At 40.9% G+C, this 22,642-nt stretch overlaps 1 protein-coding gene across 7 annotated transcripts in view; it reads left to right on the forward strand.

Annotated features, from left to right (window-relative positions):
• Nucleotides 1-2,032: 2,032 nt before the first annotated feature.
• The window catches only part of tjp1a (tight junction protein 1a), a 50,171-nt gene continuing 29,561 nt past the window's right edge, over nucleotides 2,033-22,642 (forward strand). For all 7 annotated transcript variants that reach the window (XM_085343443.1, XM_085343557.1, XM_085343626.1 and 4 more), the window contains exon 1: nucleotides 2,033-2,495. In XM_085343443.1, the coding sequence (XP_085199569.1) occupies nucleotides 2,472-2,495 (24 nt within the window). In that variant the 5' untranslated portion in view covers nucleotides 2,033-2,471. The remainder of the gene's footprint in view (nucleotides 2,496-22,642) is intronic.

The following is a 22,642-nucleotide window of genomic DNA, read 5'->3' on the forward strand; positions in this document are numbered from 1 at the left end:
TGCATTCTTCTTTATTCATCATAGTGTAATTCAGTGCCTCGATGTTTGTAGGCGCATCTACATCCGGTTTTACATTTTTGGGGTGTGCGGTGCACATTAAGCGGTTTCACTCTACATTAGGCTTTTCGCTGCAGGAGCGGCAGGGTTGAGTGAACCTTGTGATGTGCTCCAGCCGAATGCAGGTCTGCATGTTCGCTTTTGTTTTCCATGTGCCTGCTCTTCCATGAGCGCACCTGAGCTTTGAAGCTGCCTGTTGTCCAAAAAGAGCTACATCTCCTAGCTTGTGTGTGTGTGTGTGTATTTGTGAGAGTGAGAAAGAAAAAATAGAGATGGGATCAGGGATGCAAGCATAGAGGACAAAGATAGCTTTGATCACACGTGTCACTAATGTCCCGATCCTCTCTGTAAGAACATCTGAGGTACCATCACAGCTGCTGATGAGAGTGAGCTGCGAGCAGCAGAGGAATTACTTCTGGTTTTTTGTCATTTTAGTGCCATTTTTAAAGGCGGTTAGTTGTATTTTTTTTTTCAAATTGCCTATTTTGATTTTAAATTATTGTTAGTTGACACCTGAGTGACCATGTTAAACATCCTGCTGTCTGCCCTGATGGATCCTGACAGGCGTTTAAGGAGCTTCAGGAGGAGCGAGCGACTTGCATCCATACTAGTACGTATGCCCTGGTTTAAATGGGGGTTTTTTCTGCCTGTTTTGTGAATGCACTTTTGCAAGACTGTTGTGAAAACGTTACCAGGAATCTTTTCCTTTAATATACTTTAAAAGTGGTCATGTGTGTCCCTGTGTTAATTATGGCTGCAGGCTTTAGAGTTCTTTGTCTGTGTTGATCCTCTTCTCAACTTGACCTAGCCTTTTCCAGTGGTGACCATTGACTTGCAGTCTTCAATATATAACCTGACACTTCTGCTTGGTGGTATTTTTTTTCCTTGTTGGATTAGATCTGGAATTAACTCCTTAGACCACCTACACTGTCTCCAAACCCTCCTCCACGTTTGAGGCACAGAGGAAGTGATCATTAGAGGAGCTAGATTGGGGGGGTGAGATTGCTCGGTTTGTTTGGAAAAAAACAGGGTGTGTCTTTGTGTTTATATCCTCCTCTTCACGTTCACCGTATGGCTGGACACTGAAAACTTAGTTGTGTGCCACTGCTTCGTCATCTCTTCTCCTCTAGCCTATTTTAATATTTCAAAGGCCATTGTTTGCTGGAAAGAGAAGTAAACTGTGAAACAGTGCAAACTGAGATTGTTGCATCCTGAGGGCGGGTTCTGGTTTAGGAAGTCATAGAAATTTCACTGCATTGGCTTTTGGGGTTTCCTGTGAGGTGACTTATCAACCGCAAACACCGGCTGTACCTACACGTGCTTTTAAATACGGTCTCCCTATTTAGTTTATCGACTCATTTTGTAATCTGCCAAGCTAACTGCCCCAATACGACCCACAAAAACACAAAGGACAGGGGATAGAGTCTCGATCATTCCTTATGCAACTAACTTTAGATATTCTGCTCACGTTGTTTTGCTCTAAGGGCAGGCATCCCGTGGCCTATTTTTTTTTCCACGCCGATATGCGGTGAATTTCACTTCTCTAAAAAAAAAAGGCCCAAAAGGTGTATTTATAAACAGAGTGCAAGCTGCGATTTCCCTCTCCCACAAAATTAAGATTTGGAAGGCTGCAGTAGTCCTTGTGTAATAAACCATTCCCTTCGTCACACAGGGAAAGTGAGCATTCAGCATCAGCAGGGACAGCGGCGTCGCTTCTCCCCATTGTATCCCGGACTGTTAATTCCAAGCGATAGTGGGGGTGTGCACTTTATCGGCAGCGGTAAAAGTAGATTCAGAACAAGAATAAAAACAAAAACACGATGAGGTAATAATATACGGATGAGTAAAGTTTAACAGGAAAATGATGATAGGATGGTCATAAATAAAGTAAATGCGTGATGCCTCTGTTTCCCCCCTGAACTCACACCCCTACTTAGGCGCAATGGTCCGCTCCGTACAGAGACGACACGGCCGTTGCTCAGTGAGCGGAGAGCAGGGAAAGGTTTACTCAGCCTGCCATTGCTGCACACCGTCCTGGTGATGCCTACTCTTTCCAACTTTTCATCCAGAGGTTAGTGACGGAAATACCAAAGTAAGGAGGTCTTGTTTGGGTCGTACTTCCCTTTTTTTCTCCATCCCCACAACCCACACTTCTTCCATGACTTTGTACCCGAGTGGACTAACGATTCTGGTGGCGAAGATAAGATAATGAACTTTAGACTTTCCACACGGCTATTCGTGGCGTTTCCCGTCGTCCTGGATCAAATAAAATAACAACGTAGCCCGGCGTGGCGGCAGCTGGGCGAAAAGTGAACTGGACTGGAGGGAAAATAGCGCACTCAGCCAAGTGATTATCAAAACAGAGACAGGGACAACTTTTAAGCTGCCACTTTTCAACCGGAATAGCGGGGGAAATGACCTCCAGAGCTTCAAATAAGGTGGGTACCTGACAGGGGAAAAAAAAAATCTTGTGTGGACATTATGCTGCTGGCTTATGTAACGCGAATGATATACTGGAAGACTAGCACGGGCCAAAATACAAACAAAGGTGAATTTTCCAGCCAATCAGCTGTTTATAAGTTTGTAGAATATCAGTAGGCTTGTGGTAGTGAAGGATGCTTAGTGGTGGTGGTGTTTTCATCTGTGTGTATGTGTGTGTGTGTGTGTGTGTGGCTCAGAGGGTGTTTTGAAATCCACACCTTGTAACACAGCCTGCAAGCAACTATGCAGTTTCTAGTGAGCTAGATTAAAATAATCTGTCTTTTATTGATTGTCAGTGTTAAATCGCCTGGTGGTTTTTATACCATGTCTCAGCTGAGCTACCTGTTGATTTTTAGTCCTCATTTTATTAAAAGGGTGGCAGGAAATCCCCATGGATATGAAAAGTAAGTGAGCCTCTGAGGCAGGAATTCTGCTACGGGATCTTCCTTTCTTTACATTTCAGAGACCCAAGAATGGATCAGACCACAAAGTACATTGAGTTTGTGGGGGATTTAACACTACACTTTTGATGAAAACACCACTTTCCATAAGTAAGAAGCAGTCTTATTGTAGGTGGTCTAACTCTAAATTAAGTTGATTGTACTGGGACGTCCCATAGCATGCCTCTCAGGTCCCTGCTGTGTGTAATTATCCATTCATCTGTCTAAATATCTGCTAAGCCTTGATAATTTCCTAGTTTATATAAAATGTAAGCTATGTACTGATGGTATGATGTATACCAGGCGTTTATTAGCAAAACAGTTACACACATGTGATTGTGCTGTTTTATAAACCACTTGTATTTTACTCATGTCTAAATAAAAAAAATTCTGGAAAGAGAATTTAAGTAGATTAGACCTCATGTTGGCTCTAAAACACCTCCCGACGATTATGTAGTCTTTTGTCTTTTAGGGTTTTACTGTTTATTAGTTTTTTCCTCACTTTGACGAGTTAGGAATGTGCTGTGTTTGTCTATCACAAGTAGTGAGATTCAGGTTTGGGCGGTTGTTCCAGTCAGACGAAACCTCCTCCCTCATGCGAGCTGATGACGACATGCTGTACTGTATCTTATGGTTGTAGTCACACCTTCTCATACAACTCACTACTGAGTGATACTTGAGGCTGGTAATGAGCCCGCTGTGGTTAATATGCTGATTGGTGTAAAATTAGCTCTTCAATCTTCAGTTGTTCTCTGTCTCTTGGGGAATCTGTGCTGAAACGCTGACTTTTACTACAGCAGGTAGGACTGTCTGTTTAAAGTGAAACTACCATCACGATGGCAGTTTCAGCTGGTTACTTTTAGCACCCTGCTAGATCACAAGCAGCCAGTTTTACTGATTAAACTCAGACCAAAAAGGGAAGAAAATATCTTTTGTTTAGCTGTAACATGATTGCTAACTTAATTAAACTAGCTAACATTTTCTTTATATATTTGTGAATAAAAGCTTTTCTGTGCTGTCTGGAAAAAGTGTTAGCATTAGTAGTTAAGCAACAATAGCCCACATCCACTACTATTATGGAATGACTATAGGTTTAGTAACACTGATGAAGGCGGGAGTTGAAGAACCACAGTTGTCTGACCATTACACGTAGTAAGGGCAGGTTGGTTGATTATTTCACTAGATAGTCAAGCTTGTTACCTTTGATAGTTGGCACCAGTGGATAAAAGCTGGTGTGGCCAAACTGTCATGCCACGCCAGTATTATTCAAGTTGGAAAGTAGGATAGATGTTTTGTATTGTATTGTCATCTAGAAGATAAAAATGGGCTGTGGCAGAATGAAATGCAAGATAAACACAGATGCCCATTTTAAAGAAAGCGAGTGTGTAGACTTGCTAGCACTGCAAATGTTAGCCACACTTTTTTTTGTGTTTTCTTATTTTCAGACTAGTCAGTTAGCCTCCTGTTTCATTATCTATGTAGTTGTTGGGACAGTTTCCAGTCGATGCTGTTGAACAATTCTCCAGTTCATGGCTCAGTTTGATGAATTGGTGTAATTTAACACTTTCTAGTTATGGGAAGCAGGGATGGGTATTTAAAACAAAAATACTGTTAGATTTTTACTGGAAACTGCTTGACTTTTCTTGGAAGATCACCCTCACGTAGTTTTGGTACAGTTGCGACATGCTTGTTTAACCTGACGTAGTTTGCAGGGGGCTCGTTACTGTTTATTATTTAAAGAGTTCTTTGTGGCTGTAGTCATCTTTGGCTTTGCATGTTTTTCCTGTTTGTTCAGTATTGTCTAATCGCAACAGCTAACACGTTTTATCAGTTTCATGCCTGGTACTTGAAAGTACATTCTTTTTAAAAGGTTGTTGTTCAACAAAAATCTTCTTAGGTGCCTTATCACCCATTACATCCTATCATGCGGAGGTAAAAAAAACAACAACACAAAAAAATATATTTTGGATAAAAAACAGCTTAAAAAAACAGGATACAATTTTGTAACATAATTAATATTTTTGTGTTCAAAACTCATGCCAGAAACAATCCTTAATGGGAAGGTTATGTTTCAGCTTTGGATAATCAGAATCAGAATCAGAATCAGAAAGGGGTTTATTGCCAAATGTTGAGCAGGTTTACAACATTAGGAAATTGCTGCGGTGCTTCAGTGCAAACATAGTGTCATAAATAGCACTTAAATAGACATGAAAAAATAAAAGTAGGGATAAGAATTAAAAGTGCTACGTAGAAAGATATGTGCATGAGCTATACATGAGATATATACATGAGAATAAGAATTAAGAGTGCTACGTTGAAAGATATATACATGAGTGCAGGTGGTGATCAGTGCCAATCATGGAATGATGCAGTGAACACAGCGTAGGGTCATGTGTTAGTAGCGGGAACAGTCATATGGTTATTGTTCATGTGTCCAACAGCAGAGGGGAAGAAACTGTTCTTATGGCGAGAGGTTCTGGTGCGAATGGACCGGAGCCTCCTGCCTGAGGGGAGCAGGTCAAACAGACTGTGTCCAGGGTGAGAAGGGTCAGCTGAGATCCGAGCTGCACGCCGCAATGTCCTGGAGGTGTACAGGTCCTGCAAAGATGGGAGTCTGCAGCCAATCACCTTCTCAGCAGAGCGCACAACACGCTGCAGTCTCTGTTTGTCCCTGATAGTGGCTCCAGCATACCACACGGTGATGGAGGAGGTGAGGATGGACTCGATGATTGCAGTGTAGAACTGCATCATCGTCCGTGTTGGCAGGTTGAATTTCTTCAGCTGCCTCAGGAAGTACATCCTCTGCTGGGCTTTCTTAATGACGGAGGTGATGGTGGGCTCCCACTTCAGGTCCTGGGTGATGGTGGTACCCAGGAAGCGGAATGAGTCCACAGAGGTGATGGGGGTGTCAGTCAGGATGATGGGGGGGAGTGGGGCTGTGTGCTTCCTGAAGTCCACAATAATCTCCACTGTCTTCTGGGCATTCAGCACCAGGTTGTTGTGGCTGCACCAGGACACCAGACGTTCAACCTCTCTCCTGTAGGCAGACTGTTCACACTTCTCAAAACCAAGGGTCTTCTTTTCAAATTCAAGAAACAGAGCCAAAAAAAACGCCCAAAATTTTTTTTTTATTTTTTAAATTACATCTTCCACTGTCAATAATAAAACTTATACCTTCTGTTTGACCGTGCTAACATTCCTGTATTCCTGCTGTTAGCTGTGCTCTTAACGTTATTTGCAGTCCAGCATCAATAGCCACATGTTAACTCCCACTAATGAGTAGTGCTGGATTCCTATGCCGCACCGGTATTTGTCACAGTCCACAGAATTCCACAGTTGATGATCAACTGTAATAAAATGTTGTGGTGCATTGTTTCTGGAATAGAGTTACATATGTGGGTGTGTTGGCCTCATGTCTCAGAGGTCAGTGGTGTTATTGCACAATACTGTCCACTGCTAGTGTGCCATTGGGTTAGTGTGATTTATTATAAGCATTTAACTTCCACTCAGTTGTTATAAGGATATTAGAGTGAATAAGAGTAAAGCCTTTTATCTACCCTAATCTTAGTTCAAGCTGCTTTTCAGTTTGTTTTGGTAGATCTGCAGAATAAAATAACAGTTTGGGGAGAATATGTCTCTGTCATAAGACTGAAAGGGAAACTTCTTTCCATTGGGTGCCAAAGGTCATGTTGTGGCACTGGGAAGAGAAAAGAAACTATATCTGGCTGCGTTTGTTTCCAGAATTTAGTGAAAAGTGTTTAAGTAATGATTTTAAGACTAGACTTGTCATACCTAGCATTTATGGATTTTCATTAAATCACTATGTAATATAATCAGTCATTTAACTGATATCTAACTACTTGAAAATGAATACACGTTAATCCAGCGAGGAGTTGGCCTTAACTTTCCTTCACTACACTAAATGTTGGCCTCATTCTGTGTGTTTGGCCTTCAGTCACCCCTGCTCACTTCTTTGAATGTACCACAAGAAAAGAGATGCAGTATAGAGAAACAGCCATCCCTCTGGCTTTTTAGACGGCTGTGTTTTGAGTAGACGGACTGAAATAAATGGAAATTACGTTTGGATGGAGGAGGTTGTATTAATTAGAGTTGCACAGCGGGCCAAGAACAGCCTCTGTTTTGCTTTGATGATTACACATCTCCATTTACATCACTGAAGGAGGGAAATGCAATTAGACAAGCAAGTGCTAAAGAGAGAAAAAGAGTCCTGATGATGTTTTTGTCATGCGTCTTAAGCTCTCCATCTTTTTGAAGAACTGGGGCTTATATGGCAAGTGATTAATATATCAGCCCTTGTGTCGTCTTGTGTCTTTGACACAGAGTTGCACCACGAGTTTATTCATTATTTATCCAGGTTTTTGCAGATACACTTCTATGAAGATTTCACACAGCTTTTGTTGTCCCCTAACAAGTGTGAACAAATAAAAACTCTCAAAATATTTTTAGGAATATCCATGAAGACTGGACATTGTTCAAAACAGATGTGGTCACATGATAGAATAGATATTTGTACATGCAGATGCGTTTACACATGTTTGTCATTGCGTACAGCCTGTTTTGCACAAATGCTGGGCGTTGTGGACGCCCACTCGCCCACTCTTGGTCTCACTGAAGGTCATTTTGAGATCTGCACATGGCAAAGAGTGATGAGTGGAGGGTGGGTCCTGCCTTTCTGCTGTCTGAGTACGCAGCAGCTCTGCGATCTTTTGAGAACCTCAAAGGAGACCAAAATCCCAAACACACCTACAGATGGGTCTTTGATTAGCTCTTGATTCAAAGTCCTGTCTCAGCCCTTTTAAGAGCAGGTCTAAGCTGTCTTTGTATAGGATGAGAGGGATGCCAGTTGAAGGCAGCAGCCGGGAGGTTGTTGGTGCAGCTGGACTTCAGTTATTTTGTGTTTTGTTTGTTTTTTGGCTAATTTGTCCCCGGCTGGGACCAATCTAAACATGCTATTTTGTCTGGGACAAATGTTTAGGCATTGATCCATGAAAAAAGACACAATGTAACTTTTAAAACACACTCAGCGTAAACTTACTTTAAGAGAGGTTATGTTGCAGAAGAGCCAGATAGTGAACTGTTATGCTGTAGGCATCACCTCGTGCCGTACTTTAAGTAAACGCACTGAAAGAAAGCAGCTGCTTGTGATGTTTCAACATCAGGGGACTCGAAAGTGTGGCAGTTATCAAGGATATCTGACCTGCTTATCCTTTCATCTCTGGAGGGAAATCCAGGGCAGATACACACAGCAGGGGGCAGGTGGATAGCAGAGAGAGAAAGAGAGAAGGAAAACAGAAAATGCCTTCTGAGGGAGGAGGGGTTATCGGAGGAGTGAAATGGAGAAAAGGAAGGAGCGGGAGGGAGAGATGCACCGGCTATAATCTGAGTCACATGGCAGATCTTAAAAGACTGCTTCTGTCTTCTATAACTTTAGTCTAGCCCATTAATATCTGCTTTGATTGAATTCAAATGCAACATTAAAATAGAGGGAATAAATTGAATTTCCCAGTGTGGGCCAGAGGCTTTTGTGGCATAGCACTAGTAGTAGTTTTGCAAAACAGTCCACACATTTTGTTTAATGCCTTGCATTACAGTTGATGCTGTGCTCTGTCTTGAGATGGATGTTGTGAAACTGTCGAACAACAGATTAATGATCAGTAATCCTATGTTGACTGGAATTACAAAAAACCTTAAATGTTAAATACCACTAACACTCCTTGTTAATTCTTAGTTTTTTCTCATGCAGTATGAATATAAGCATTTCTGTCTCTTTTCCATGGATGTGATTGCTTCACTGAGACATCAGTGGGAATCCTTGCAGTTTACTAAATGAGCGCACCACATCCTTGGATGTGATTGTTCCACATCTCTGATTTTGTGCAATAGCATTGGTGTGGTGTGAACTCTTGCTTTCTCCTGCCACCATAGTCAGTTTAAAACAGGATGCAACAACTTGATGAATTGCATTTCATTTTAGTAGCTGTAAGGGTTTGATGATGCGTTTGTTTTGTTGTGGCTCACTCTTGAAACTGACTGGGCTGAAAACTGAACATGTTGTGTGTCTGTGCGAGGTTGTACAAGCTCGTTGTTTCATGCAAAAAAGATCATAGCAGGGGTCTGCCCAGGAAGTTTAAACCTTGCTTCAGTTATGACGAGCTTTAATGTTAAGTTTAAATGTCATGTAGCTCCCTCTGGAAGATAGACTTGTTCATTCGCAGTTGTAATGTCATCTAGGGCTGTGGGAATAAAATAATTCACCACCTGTCTCGTACCTGCTAATACCAGTGATTGAGATTGAAATTTCTCTGTTGTTACTCTTTGATAGTTTCTTGTTCCTTACTATAAAGCCCATCCAGCCAAGCAAGGACCACTCCAAGCCAGCCCTACGTCCTTTCTGGCAGGGCAGTGCAGTGCAGGACTCCGCAGGGATTTATCAATCCCGCTACAGGCATAAGGGATTTAACACTGTGTGTGTGTGTGTGTGTGTGTGTGTGTGTGTGTGAGAGACAGAGTGAGAGCAAGAGAGAGACGATGAGAGAGAGGAAGAGGGGAGGTACAAGAGAGAGTGCATGTGGCAGCCGTGGCTCAGCTGGTTAGGGGAGAGAGAAAGAGACTGGAACAGATTCATCCCAAGGCTTGTTGCCCTACATGCCTATACACACACACACACACATACACACACACACACACACACACAATCTCTCTCTCTCTCTCGCTCTTTTACTTTCTGTCTCTGCCTGCCGTGTGTTCATTTGCTTATCTTCCACAGTGTTGGGAGCACTGCACTGTCTTTTCATTTTGGCAGCCAGTCACCCGCCTATGGAAGACACTTTCTGCAGCTTAAGCTCAAATTTTGGAATAATCAGATGTCAGAATTGATCCTCATGAATTTGCCTTTTTAAAATTTAACAAACTGTTTGTATAAAAAAGGTTCTGCGTTCATACACTAGTCTAATATCAACACATATTCTGCCTGCTAGTGACATATTAGCTCAGAATTGGTATTATATATTCACCGAATCATCCTCAGCTGCCACTGCTGTTCTCCCTCAACTCTCCCATCAGTGTATTTGTTACGTGATAATCAAGCAATTTGATCCCAGCACCATGTTGTAGGCAAGAGCCCATCATTCATCATCATTAAGCATCATCAACAGCTTAAGCACTCTCTATAAACAACCCTTTGTCCATCCTTATCTTCTCTTGCTCTTAGTTTTGAATCCTTTATCTTCCTCTCTGTCTCTATATCTGTTCCTCAGCTTTAGTGTAAAATAGATGGGGCCTGTAAACTGTATTGTTCAGTGTTTGGGGAACTGCTGTCATACTAGTAAATTTTTAAACCTGATATTTGTTGCTTTAAAAGATAGTTTGCTTAAGGTGGTAAGGTTAAAACATTGTGCATCCTCTGCTTTTTCTGTTAAATTGGCAGTCAACTGTGTTTAGGTAGCACAATTGAGCCTCCATTTTTCTGGGACACTTCAAACCTGGTGGCAGGCAGAATTACAGAGTAAACATGGGACATACACGGAACCTAAACATTGTTCTGTAGCCTTTGTAGCATGTCATTTTCATAACGGAAACAACTTGGTGAACCTGCAATCTCTAACTCACTCTCTAATGTCTCTAGGTTGTAGTTGTAATAGTGGGACTATAGTGTTTCCCTTGGTTAGGTTCTTGTACATGTGCACGTCCACATGCATGCTGTCCTGAATGAATGATTAAAAAAAGTTTTGACTCTTCAAATATTTGAATTCCCTAGTTCCCTTTTTGAGTTTAAACAAAGTAAAAAGGAGCCAATACATTCTGCTGCCTCTCTAGTGTGTCTCCTATGCTGCTGACAGACTCCACCAACTTGCAGCTGGCTAGTCAAGTTCTCGTTCTGCTCTGTAACCACAGCTCGCAATAGATCTCCAGTGCAGAATCAGTTCCACCATTGCCAGCTGAGTTAGTGAATCTGATTGCAGAATGAGATCCTCTCTGAAGCAGCGAAGCAGGTGATTGCAAATGTAAAAAAATCAAAGAAAGAGATGCGTTAGAGGTAGCTGGTTTGCAGTGTTTGAAATTAAAAATAAGAGCAAGGGATTTGTTTGCTAGTAAACTGATTGCATATGGAAACGTATAAACAAAGATAAAAATAACAAATGCTTAGTGAGTCACCAGGTGTTTCTCCACCTTGGTAATCCATCAAAGTGTGAGAAGCATAATTTGTTTCCTCAGAAAGTCAATCAAGAACTAAAATATTCATTATTCTACAGGTTCTCCAAAAACATAATCCACCATTTTATTCATTGATCATCTTGTAATTGTCACATTCCTGCTGTATTATAACATTAATTATGTAAGATTCTTGGTCAAATTTAAAAAAAAGAAAGAAAAGCTTTTAAGGCGCTTGACTTAAAAACTCAAATGAAATGGATTCTTTTCATCACTGGAGTAATATGTACAGCTAAGCTCCCACACATTCTGCGTGCTGATAACCATGTATCATGCTTGGGTAGGACTGAAATTAAACAGGACTGTGCTTACTTGTTGTATTTGCCCTCTCAGATGCTTTAGCTTCATGTGCTCATGCATAGCAGTTGTACTGCTATGACAAGACATTTGCAGTGCTTACACACCAGATCATCGATGGTTATCTGCATGAATCGCTGTAACACAAGGGATAAGGACGCACTGATTATGACATTTTGGGGGGGGGGATTTTATCGCTGTCATTTTTTTCACCGCAGTTTATCAATATATATCGCAAGCTTCAAGGTTCATTTTTACTGCTGTTATGTGCAGAGAGGAGGTTAATTTTGGTTTAAGTATTCTTTATTTTTAGTCAGATGAAGATAAATACACTGTAGACAAAATACAATGTACAAACTTGTACATTTACTCAATTGTGGTCACCCTTTACTCCAAAGCAAAACAAAAATACATTTTTTAAAAAGATGCAAGAAGTGCAGTAGTGTCTCAGTGCTGTCTGACAGAAATGTTTATGGCCAGGTTGGTAATGAGGGCCAGTTACGTAAATCACAGAGTTAAATCTAATATTTTTGACTGTGCTTTTACAGTGAAGTTTTTGTCATAAGGTATGGTATGGAAGAAGAAAGAGTCTGAGACTGTATGGTTTTGCATTGTGTGTAATCTAAAGTATGGCGCTGCTTCACATGACTTGTGGTGTTACCTGCCTTCGACACAGTCCTGTCTGCTTCTATTTCGGACTTTAAATAGCCCAAATTTCTCCCTTTTATCTTGCTAACACCCCCAAACACTGGTGTGTATGGCTGCGGTAGTTCAAATGTTAGCATATGTGCTGCACAACACTTTGTGCTTTGTGTGTCAGCCTAACCTGACGTGGCTCATACTCTATTCCAGTCACACGATTGGTTCAGTGTGGCCTTTTCTCATTGTCATTGGCCGTTCGTGTTGTTTGTCGAAACACGGAAGGAATGAGTTCTGCCAACTTTATATTGACCAGCTGTGTTTATGGCTTTATTGCCAAAGCCCCAAATGATGCAATTTTGTTTCCCTTTGTTTTTATTTGTGTGTGTTGTTATTTCTTCCCTTTTTTGTGGGGGTCAGGAAAACAGTGAAATGATTCAATAAAATAAAATAATCAAATATATTGTAAGATAACCAAAAAAATCAATTGAAATCAATTGAAAAGTGAAAAAAAAATCTTTTTTTGTACATGTGAATGTCTCATTTTTAGCAAGCAATACAAAGATTCATAGATTCAGATAATATTAATAATAGTTAAATGACCTACACCTTTTGGTTACTGCACTTTCTACATTACTGAATAGTGAGGTAAGCCTTTATTACTCATTTGCGTATTCTAATTAGATGAATTCCAAAGATAATCTTCCTTCAATATTTCTTCTTGTTGTCTTGGAGTAGTTTTGGGTGTTGTTGTCTTTCTGTAGTTGTACATCTTTGTAAAGAATGCTCTGACCCCTCCCGATCTACCATCACTTTGTGGAACGGTAATTGTGTTGCCAGTTTAGTTCTGGGAAAATTTGTGCTCAATGGTAACTCATTAATTCACTATAGATTCTGGCCCACAACATGCCTATTGTAGCAAAGTCCTCAGAAAGCTTGGGAATGCCATTGAGTGGGTTGGGCCTCTCGTTTTATGGCACCATGTGACAACTATGAGTTGTGGTTTCTGAGTTGCGTAGTTTGGGAATGTTGTGCAATGTGAAAGGCATCGTGTTTATACTTCTGTGGATTACTAAATTCTGCTCTTATCTTCGTAAGCTCACAAACTCTCTGTACAGTAGTTTTTGCTGCTTGGACTAATTTTGCCACTCCTGGAGTGACACGAGTACAGCGGAAAGAGGCATTGCTGAGTCACACCTGTGTTTAATGTGTGCATACGCATGTACAGTGACTTCCAGCCGCAGTGTGAAGCAGAAACCATAATTTACATAAATGAAGAATGCCAGTGTTTTGTCAATGTTTAGTGTGTAACACGGACACGCTTTGAACTCTGCTGCTTGGCTTTGCCATAAAACAACCTGCTGTGTGTCAAATGAAATGGTTAGGCTCTCCATGAATATGTTTCATATTGATACTTATTTTAACATAATCTTAGTGTTGATTTAAACGCCAGGAAAAGGCATACCACAAGCAGTGACAGCTTGGCTAACTACTTGTATAAATGCTCAGTTTACCCTTTGCACACAGTGTTTGCATAAAGTCCCACAAGCATAATAGTTAATATAGTAAAAAACATTTAAACGTTCATATCTATTTTTTTGAGCAATTTTAAATACAAAATGAAAATGTATAAATGGTTTGCCGTTGCCCTAACATTGCACCTGACATCCTGATGCTCCCACTATAATCTTCCTTCTTTGAACAGCTTTTTATTTCCTGACAATGTGTGTCTGTTTCCCATCATACCCGATGAGCTAATCAAAATCTTAACTTTAATATAAATCAATTGTCAGTGTCAATCCACTGCTTTCCATTTGACTCTCCCATCTCAACAGCTGAGAGTTGTAACTAAGCCTTGGGCTGAGTGCCTGTCAAATGGTTGTATTTCACTCCTTTGTCAGGCACAAACCGCACAACACAGCCGGGGAAGTTTCTGGCAAGCTAGCAAGACACAAACAAGCTGAGAGATGCACAACAGTGTTACCAAGATACACAGACTAGAGAAGGATGCCCTCCGTGCTAGTACATCAACTTAGCATTACAGTTATTTGCTGATCTCAAATTTGGGGAGGAGAAAATTTGGGATAACGGTGTAATTGCTATTCACTCTGTATTTGTTTTTCTGTTTTCGAAACCAGAATGACAGTCTTTGTTTAATCCGCTTATCAAGTTGCTAGTAGCACATTATAGACTGAGGGGATGTGGCTGCGCAGCCATACATGGTACATAAAGATGGACTGTGATCCCACCCACTGGTTTTTAAAGTCCTGTTTTGGAGCTGAGTTGAGCCTTTGCATGGTTGTCATCTTGGTGTTTTAAACCTGGATTTGACAAGTGAGGGGTGACTCTGACAGTGAAATTGCACATTCATTGACTAATTAAAATCACGTTCATGTCATCAGCCTGAAAAAAATAATTTTCTGAAACTTCATGTAACCATAACTTAAACGTACATCTGTTATACTGTCTATGCAACCAGGTCTGCACGCATTTGCACAGAAAAGTTGTTTCTCTGGGTGGGGGAGGGTGCGCTTTTTTTGTATCGCAATTGAAAAAAAAAAAAAGATGTGACACTCAGAGCAAGCTGCCAAACATTAAGTATATTCAAGATATTGCCCATGCTTACTTTGATGCCCAAAATGTAACTGAGATTCTTGTTTAAATTTGTATATATACATATTATAGGTCAATTCTCTTGTTGAACTTGCGGTTTCTTTTCATTGGTTATTAATTAAATTATTAAGAGTAATTTAGATTTTATTACCCCTGAAGTACTGAATTTATCACACCTCTGAGCTAACATGTATCACAGTAAATGGCAGCACATGTCTTCAGGTGAATAGACGATCACTTATATTGAAAGCCACTGTGGGTTATTGTCATTTTTCACCGAAATCTGAATCTGATGTATTTTGTTTCCCTCATATTAAGTCACCTCAGTCCCGTTCACATTACACTCACATTTTCACTTGTGCTGATCTGTGCCAGAGTTTTCATTTTGTGCTCACTGAGTGTTAAAAGGAAAAGGAAAAAGGAGCGAGAATGAAGCAGAGAGGGCGGTTATGGCAGAAAGCTGCAGAGCCTAATGTGAGGGAAACCATTTGGAATGAGAAATGAGCTGAGTGAGAGCCTCGTCTCCTTATCTGTGCATTCCTGTAATGTGTGCATGTGTGGGAAGGGAGGGGTAGGGTGGGAAAACTGATTGTTGTGTGTTCGGTTATTGGCTGAATTCAGAGTTTCAAGTGCTGGATCTGGTTATCATTCCAGTGCTTTGGCTGACAGTTTGTTTCCACCGACACAAAAATAAAGCACAGTAGTGGATGTTTGTGTTCTCTGGATACAGTTCACAGTGGCAAAACAAAGGTTTCACCTCCTGTATGTGTCCTTATGGCACTGAGGATACCATGCTTTATCTCCACTGAAAATATAGATACCTGCATATAGTTTAATGTGATAAACCAAAGACTTCTGATAAACTCACTGTTAAAAAGAAAGAGGTTGACTCGTGAAGCGATTTCCTCTCAAGATGTCAAAGAAATTTGAACCCTTTCTCATGTATAGTTTGACGTTTAGTAGAATAGTTGAATACAGCCTCTAAAGCATGTTCATGCATTGGATTTATGTTCATTGGTACATTCCACACCCATCTGCACACAGAAAAAGAGAACAAAAGAAACTAAAACTGCTCGTTTAAGCAAAACATTGCCCACTCCTTGGATAAAAATCACCAAAGTATAAACTGCTGTCAATGAGGCTGTTTGAAATTTTTAAATATCTAAGAAACTCGCAGCCTAAACTAAACTTAAAATGGAAAGTCAGAATCACAGCAGAAGTTACTGTTGTCCTCTATGACCTCAGCACTTCCTGTCTCCCTAGGCAGAGAACAATTAGTGTGGTTGGGCTGAGATGACTTTGCTGCTGGATAAGCTGCACATGAGATGTTAGCCTAGCCTAGCCTAGCCTAGCTGTGTGTTTGGGTCAGTGGATAGCAGTGAACAGCCCACTGCACACCAGCTCTGTGGAGCTGCAGTGTGGTCAGTGACAATAAGAGGAGCCTGCACCTGACACAGAGCCTCTAATGAAGCAACAACATCACTGCATTCATTGCATTGAGATCTAGATACAAATATAAGCTGCAAATGGACATTATGCTTAAAAAAGATCAATGCAGTCACCAGTATAATCTGGTTAAACGCTAAGAGCTTCTGTATAAATGATCTAGATGAGCAATTTCTTTACAGAGGCTGTAACGCAATTAACTGACAAGATATTCTCTCAAAATCGAATTCAGAATCAGATTTAGTTCAAGCTTTGACTGGTCGTTTCCTAGTTGGCCGACATCCTCAGGGTTAAGACACGGTTGTTTGCATGTATGTTCTGCTTCTTTCATTTGAGTCTTAGCAGTTCTGCAGTTTACTGTAAGAGCCATTCTTGCTGACAAGAGGTGTTATCCATCCATCCATCCATCCATCCATCCATCCATCCATCCATCCTGTTCTGTCTGCTCTCATGAGACTGCAGCGGTAGACTTCATAGAGAAGCGTGGCTCAGATTAACGTTTTAATCCAAAAGCCTGGATTATAGGTTTTGTATTTTATTCCTACCCTCACCATTCTAGCACTGAGTCTGTCAGATCATTTTAGTCAGAGGTGTGTGCGTGTGTGTGCGTGAATGGTTTTATTTTTTGTGACTGTGTATCTTGAGTGTTGCTTTAAGGAGAGTCCTGATGGGGAGTTTTTCCCCTCTCTCTCCAAGGAGCTGTGTGACAGAGTAGAGCTGCTATTTGAAACTAATTATCTCAAGCATATTTGAACATGTCAGCACAACCGTACATCATTGCTGACTGAGGCTCTGCATCATTGTCATCGCCGTCATTGTCATCTGCCTATTGGCTACAAGCGCTCGTCCGCGCGCCCTCTCTCCTCCCATCATAGTAACGACCTGCCTTTAAATTTGCTGCTGCTGAATTCATCTGTTTACCGCTGAAGGTGACGGGAGTCATTTTCTTGCGGTTGTTGTTAAATGTGTTCTTCGTGGAGCTGCACAGTAGACATTAATCTGAAAGACAGGATGTAAAAGCATACCACTAAGGCTTACACATCGCATTTGTTTGCTGTTGAGTGCATGCCCTCCGGAAAGAGCGTGTGTGTCTCTAATTAAGTGTTGTTTGAGTGTACTGCTGCCTCACTCTTTCCTTTGGGTCTATTAAGACGGGAGATATGGTTTCCATGGATATAAATGCCCCAGTAAAGGACTGAGTTTTTTTTTAGTAAAGGGTAGTGATACTGTCAGAGTCACCAGTCTATTCATCTTAATATCATTCTCTATTGTACCTGATGCATTGATGAATTGGTTGAACATTGGTATCAGCCTATGATCAAATAAAGATGACAGATGGTAATTGCTAGCAGCTGATTTTTATCTGTTGTGTTGTATATTTAAAAAGAGACGTTAGGTGTTTTTAAAAAAAGGAATATTTATTGGCTTCCCTAGTCGAGAAAGAAAATTGAATGAGAACAAAATGAAACGTAGAAATGCTGCTGTTAGCCAACTTTGTACTTTCAACAGCAGTATCAGCTAAGAAGATCGCATCAGTGCATCCCATCTACTCCTCTTCAATCTACATATGCTTACATGAGTAACTTTTTCTTTCTGCAGTACAATTGAGCAGGTTGGCAACAGGGTCAGCTAGTAACAGCAATGTGACCCTGGTATATTTGACTAAGATCACATTGAGATAAATAGCCTCCTGGTCATCATGCGGTGGCCACTCCCCCTCTAACGTTCCCTCCCTGTGAGCTGTGAGGTTTCATGTTATGAGATAACGCTATGCACAGAATAGTTTTTAATAGTTTGCACAGAGATTTCTCTGGAAGCTGGAGCTATTTCCTGCAAACAGGAAATGGAGTGTTTTCCTGTGGGTGCTGTGGCTGTGCTTGCCTACATCCTGCCTCAGGCTATCAGAGAGGAGCAGGCACAGTGACCTAAACCTTTGCAGGAATTTGCTTCACACTTGTCGGCATCTCGACACTGGCTTTCGCTTGCCTGCAGTTCAGTATTTCTCTCTGTGCCGCTGAATAACTTAATGTGAATAATGAGTGGCTCTCACTCTGTGGCAGAAAGGTCAGTGCTGACCAAATCTTTCATCTTTTCTTCTTTACTCATCCCACATTTTCACCCCGTGGGTTGCTGTCAAAAACGGCACCTTGGACTTTGATACGCCTTCTTTATAAAGCATTCCTGTGCTTCAAATGAAGGGAGGTGGTGAGTAATGGGTTGCTGGAGAACAGTTTCATTGGTAAAAACTGATAAAGAGCTTGTGTTGTTCTCCTTGAAAACCTCCCCTTAGCCCATGGCATTACTCATAAGATGACCTCATGGTCACCTTCTGCTTTGTCAGGATCCTTTCATGCTAATAACTGGATTAAGTGAGTAAAGGTGATAGATAATTAAGCCTGTGTTGTATATGTTGTTGTTTTTTCTTACTATTTTGTAGTCAGTGCCACCACCTGGGGGTATGAGACCAAGTTTTTGCATTAGTGGATGTTTCCAGATGAATGCTTGAATTTGTTTTTACAGAATAGATGGGTGTGTAGTACACATATTTTTAATGCGCTGACATTGTGCACACAGTTTGTGTAGATTATCTGTAAACGTGCACACATTTGAAGACTACAGGAACTGAAATGCACATGATGAAAACTTCCACGCATGCTCTGGACACTATTTATCATTTCTCTCTGCAGCAGGTTATTATTGTCCTTTTCATCATTCATTTCATTCCAGTCGGTTCATCAGTATGACCCAAAGAACCGGATTAGTCTGTGTCTTTGAAGAGCCTGAGTGAGCTGTTATCATCTGTACTGGACTGCGTGTTGTGGTGAGCCAGGCAGGGCCAAGTAAGTCTGGCTGTAGCTTGAACAAAGAGGCCCTGTAGTGTTAGATCATGGCTGGTGGGTGTGTGTTTGTCCGTGTGTACGGACAAGTACACATGTGTGTAGTTTGATGGCTGCTCTTTGTTTCTCAGCCCTAGGCCTCACTGGCCAGGGCTCAAGCCTGACTAATATGGCTGTATAAATACACTAGGCTGCCGTCAGTTTGTGCAACATCAAGCGCGCCATTGTTTCACACAGCGCTGCGACTTCAGAGATAATCCTCATCGTTTGTTCCCGTGTGTATTTTTAATATTGTTTTGCTCCAGAAAACGAGACACACTTGTGTTCATATTTGTTTTGGCCCCACGTGTTCGCTGATCTTTTTTGCATGATCGAGAACATTACTGTAATAAAACATGAGCTCACCGAATTACCTTTTGACACTGAGCTTGGGTTTGATAAAATCTTTTCCACACAGAAAATTCCCGTCTGTGTTTATTTGTTCTACACAAAATGAGAGCACACTTGCCTCCTGTATCCAAAGACCAATTAATTAGCACTTTTGAGCCTGTGTTTGTTATTCTTTTGATGTCTCTTAATAGATCCTTTGTTTTAAATATGCTAGTTATTTTCCTCATGGAGTGCTTTCATTTACCCTTATCCCAGTTTTCCTTAAGCTTCACTGCTGCCTGCTTTCCATCCTACTTATATCTCAGACTCAATCAGCAAGGCTGTTAATCGGGACTTCATATTACAGTGTTTAATTACCGCAGTAATCTCATCTGAGAGGCCTAGCTGTAGTTCCAATAGGGTAAAAGTTAGAAGTAGACTATGAGGATGACACAGTCTCTCTTCTTGACCATCTTTAATGTAAACTTTGTGTTTATAATAAACACAGTATTTCTTATGTGGCATATGTCACTAGGGAACCTCCTTTTAGTCTTAGAAACATCAGTAAAGACAGTGTTGTTACGCTTAAATCCAAATTAGGGCTGAACGATTATGGAAAATAATCTAATTGCGATTTTTTGCCCCAATATTGCGATTGCGATGCGATATGCGATTATTTTTTAAGGTCTTTGTCTTCTGTATTATTAAACAAAGACAAAGCAATACATCATATAGTATGGCCAATACTATATTACATTAATTTTAAACTGTTCTTTCCTGGAAGACAGACCTCTGTTATGATGACATGAGGTGATGCATGAATTGATGACTGACATTTTTATTTAACTTCTTCAATCACAACAGTATATTTGAACATACACAATAGTTTATTTTTAGCTTACAAACATCTGAGCATAAAGTGCTGGCAAGGAACCCTGGTGTAAACATTAAAATGAAAGTCAGTACAATGTGCAGATTGCAGAAATATACATAAAAAAAATCAGTGGCTTTACCACACTCAGTTTTTCGACATCTGTGAACTACTAGACAGTCATTCAATTAAAAAATAATATTAAATAAATAAAACTAATAAATAAAAAATACACACATCTTACTGATCTCTGCAGTCAGTAACATTACACATAAAGTGCAAACATAATAGCAATTGTATAAACACACACACAAACACGCCTTTAAAGTTTAAAGGCGTGAAATTGGACGGTCTAGTTCTGATTAGCGTCACCGCTGTCTCGGTGGAGTTTAATAAACTCGGCCGTCTGCTTCTTGCTATCTAAAATATAACCAGACACTGGCGTAAATTCTCGACTGTCTCATACTTCTGTTTAATAAGTTTTCTGTTTGACGTTTAGTCAGCTGTGTGAAAACCAAGGAGGAACCCACCCGGGGGATTAATAAAGTTTTATTTTATCTAATCTAATAACTTTAATCTCAGCCAAACCGATTTACTCACGAACAAACAAAACACTGAAAAAAGCCCAACAATAACATTTTTAGGTTGTCTAAGTGACTTATATATTACGTTTAACCCGAGCAGCGAAACTCCGCGGTGATCTGAAAATGATGTGCCGGGAGTTGTGCCGTTCTCGGCCGCATCAGTAACCCTCGAGCTCCCGGCTAGCTGTCGAGCTGGTGGGTAGCAGACGCCTCTGAAAACGTCGAAGCACTTTTGCAAATATGGGATATCTTGATAAACCGAGCAGATATTCGATGTTTACACAACTACTTTCTCGCCTGAAAATATTTTAAAAGTTTATTTTGTGACCCAGAAAGATTAGTATGAGTAATTTTAAAACTTAGTAGCGGCCGCCATTGTTGGAAACTGGAGTTTGGCTGGGCCGCGCTATGAATTCTGGGATATGGTAGTAATTTGGACAGCCTTCGGCGCGTCGCTGTGACGTAATCGGTCTACAAATGCGGCCTCAGGAGGATGCAGCCCATGAATTTGGACATGTCCAGAGTATAATCGCAGCCTTTGCGGTTAGAAAATTGCACTTGATCATGTCGCGATATTATCGCAAATGCGATAAATCATTCAGCTCTAATCCAAATTAAGTTGTACGGTCAATTAATTTTAAAAAACATTTTCAGGCGTTATGATGTGATTGGAGGTTCAGCTGACATCTTACACATGTGCAGTTCAATCGAAAAGCACGCTTTCTCTCATACCGCCTCCACTCAATAAGTTAATTAAATCCAGGCCATTATCTGTAAGTTTCCCATTTTTCTTATGAGTCTTGTAATTAACCTATTGCCCCTCATGGCTCATACACTCAGTACTAACTGTACGCCCTCCCTAGCACGGCTTGACATCATCGTGTGAGCGCTGTAGGTTTGGACGTGTGGGATGCTTCAATGTTCAAAGCACTTAGTTTTGATGGAGCAAAATGAGTTTCATCCCATTTCTTTTTGTTTTCTGAACACATTCAGCTCAGTGTTGTGCGCATGTGCGTGAGTGTGTGTGTGTGCGAGTGTGTGTGTGTGTGTGTGTGTGTGCGTGAGGAACAAACGGGAACTCTTCTCTCAGCAATCACATGCCTATGGTTTAATGTACAATATTATGACTGTCAATGCCATATATTGAATCTATATGCAGCCAGCAGTCACACCCTCCTGTTGCTCCTCTCTCTCCCTGCCTATCAGTGCAACCCACAGTTAAAAAAACAAGGCTGCCTGACCGCCTGGTCATATGACCCCAGCACATTGTTGTTTTTTTATAGTGTAGCCCCACTCTGCCTGTCTGCCTGGACGGTTGGCTGAATGAATGGATGAACGGATGGACGGATATGTCACAAAAAACTTTACAGGAATGGATGTGTTTAGGAATGTCATTGGGGGTGCTTTAGTTAAATGGGTCAGGTCCCCACACACTATAGAAGTGTTTCTGTGGGAATCATACTGGCTGACAGGAGGGGAAGGAGGGATTTTGGGGGGTGGTAATAGGGGGATGCCCAAGCCCTCCGCTCCAATTATGGACATAAATAACATACACACAGAGCTTCAATGGAAATTGGGATCAAGGGGTTAACTGTATTCTAAAGATTCAAGCCAAGTAATTCATTGGCATCGAGTTCAGAGGAGTAAATGGAAATGACTGACCACAAACCCAGTAATAGCAGCAGAGGCTAGTGATTACAGAAACACCCTGCTATTATTTTAAGTACTTAAACATGCAATTTTTACACATTTAGTTGGAGTTGTTTATCAGTAAGA

The sequence above is a fragment of the Diplotaxodon limnothrissa genome, linkage group LG1 (genome assembly GCF_057381915.1).
Source record: "Diplotaxodon limnothrissa isolate DT_005_m linkage group LG1, D_limnothrissa_male_GT1.1, whole genome shotgun sequence".
Taxonomy (NCBI): domain Eukaryota; kingdom Metazoa; phylum Chordata; class Actinopteri; order Cichliformes; family Cichlidae; genus Diplotaxodon; species Diplotaxodon limnothrissa.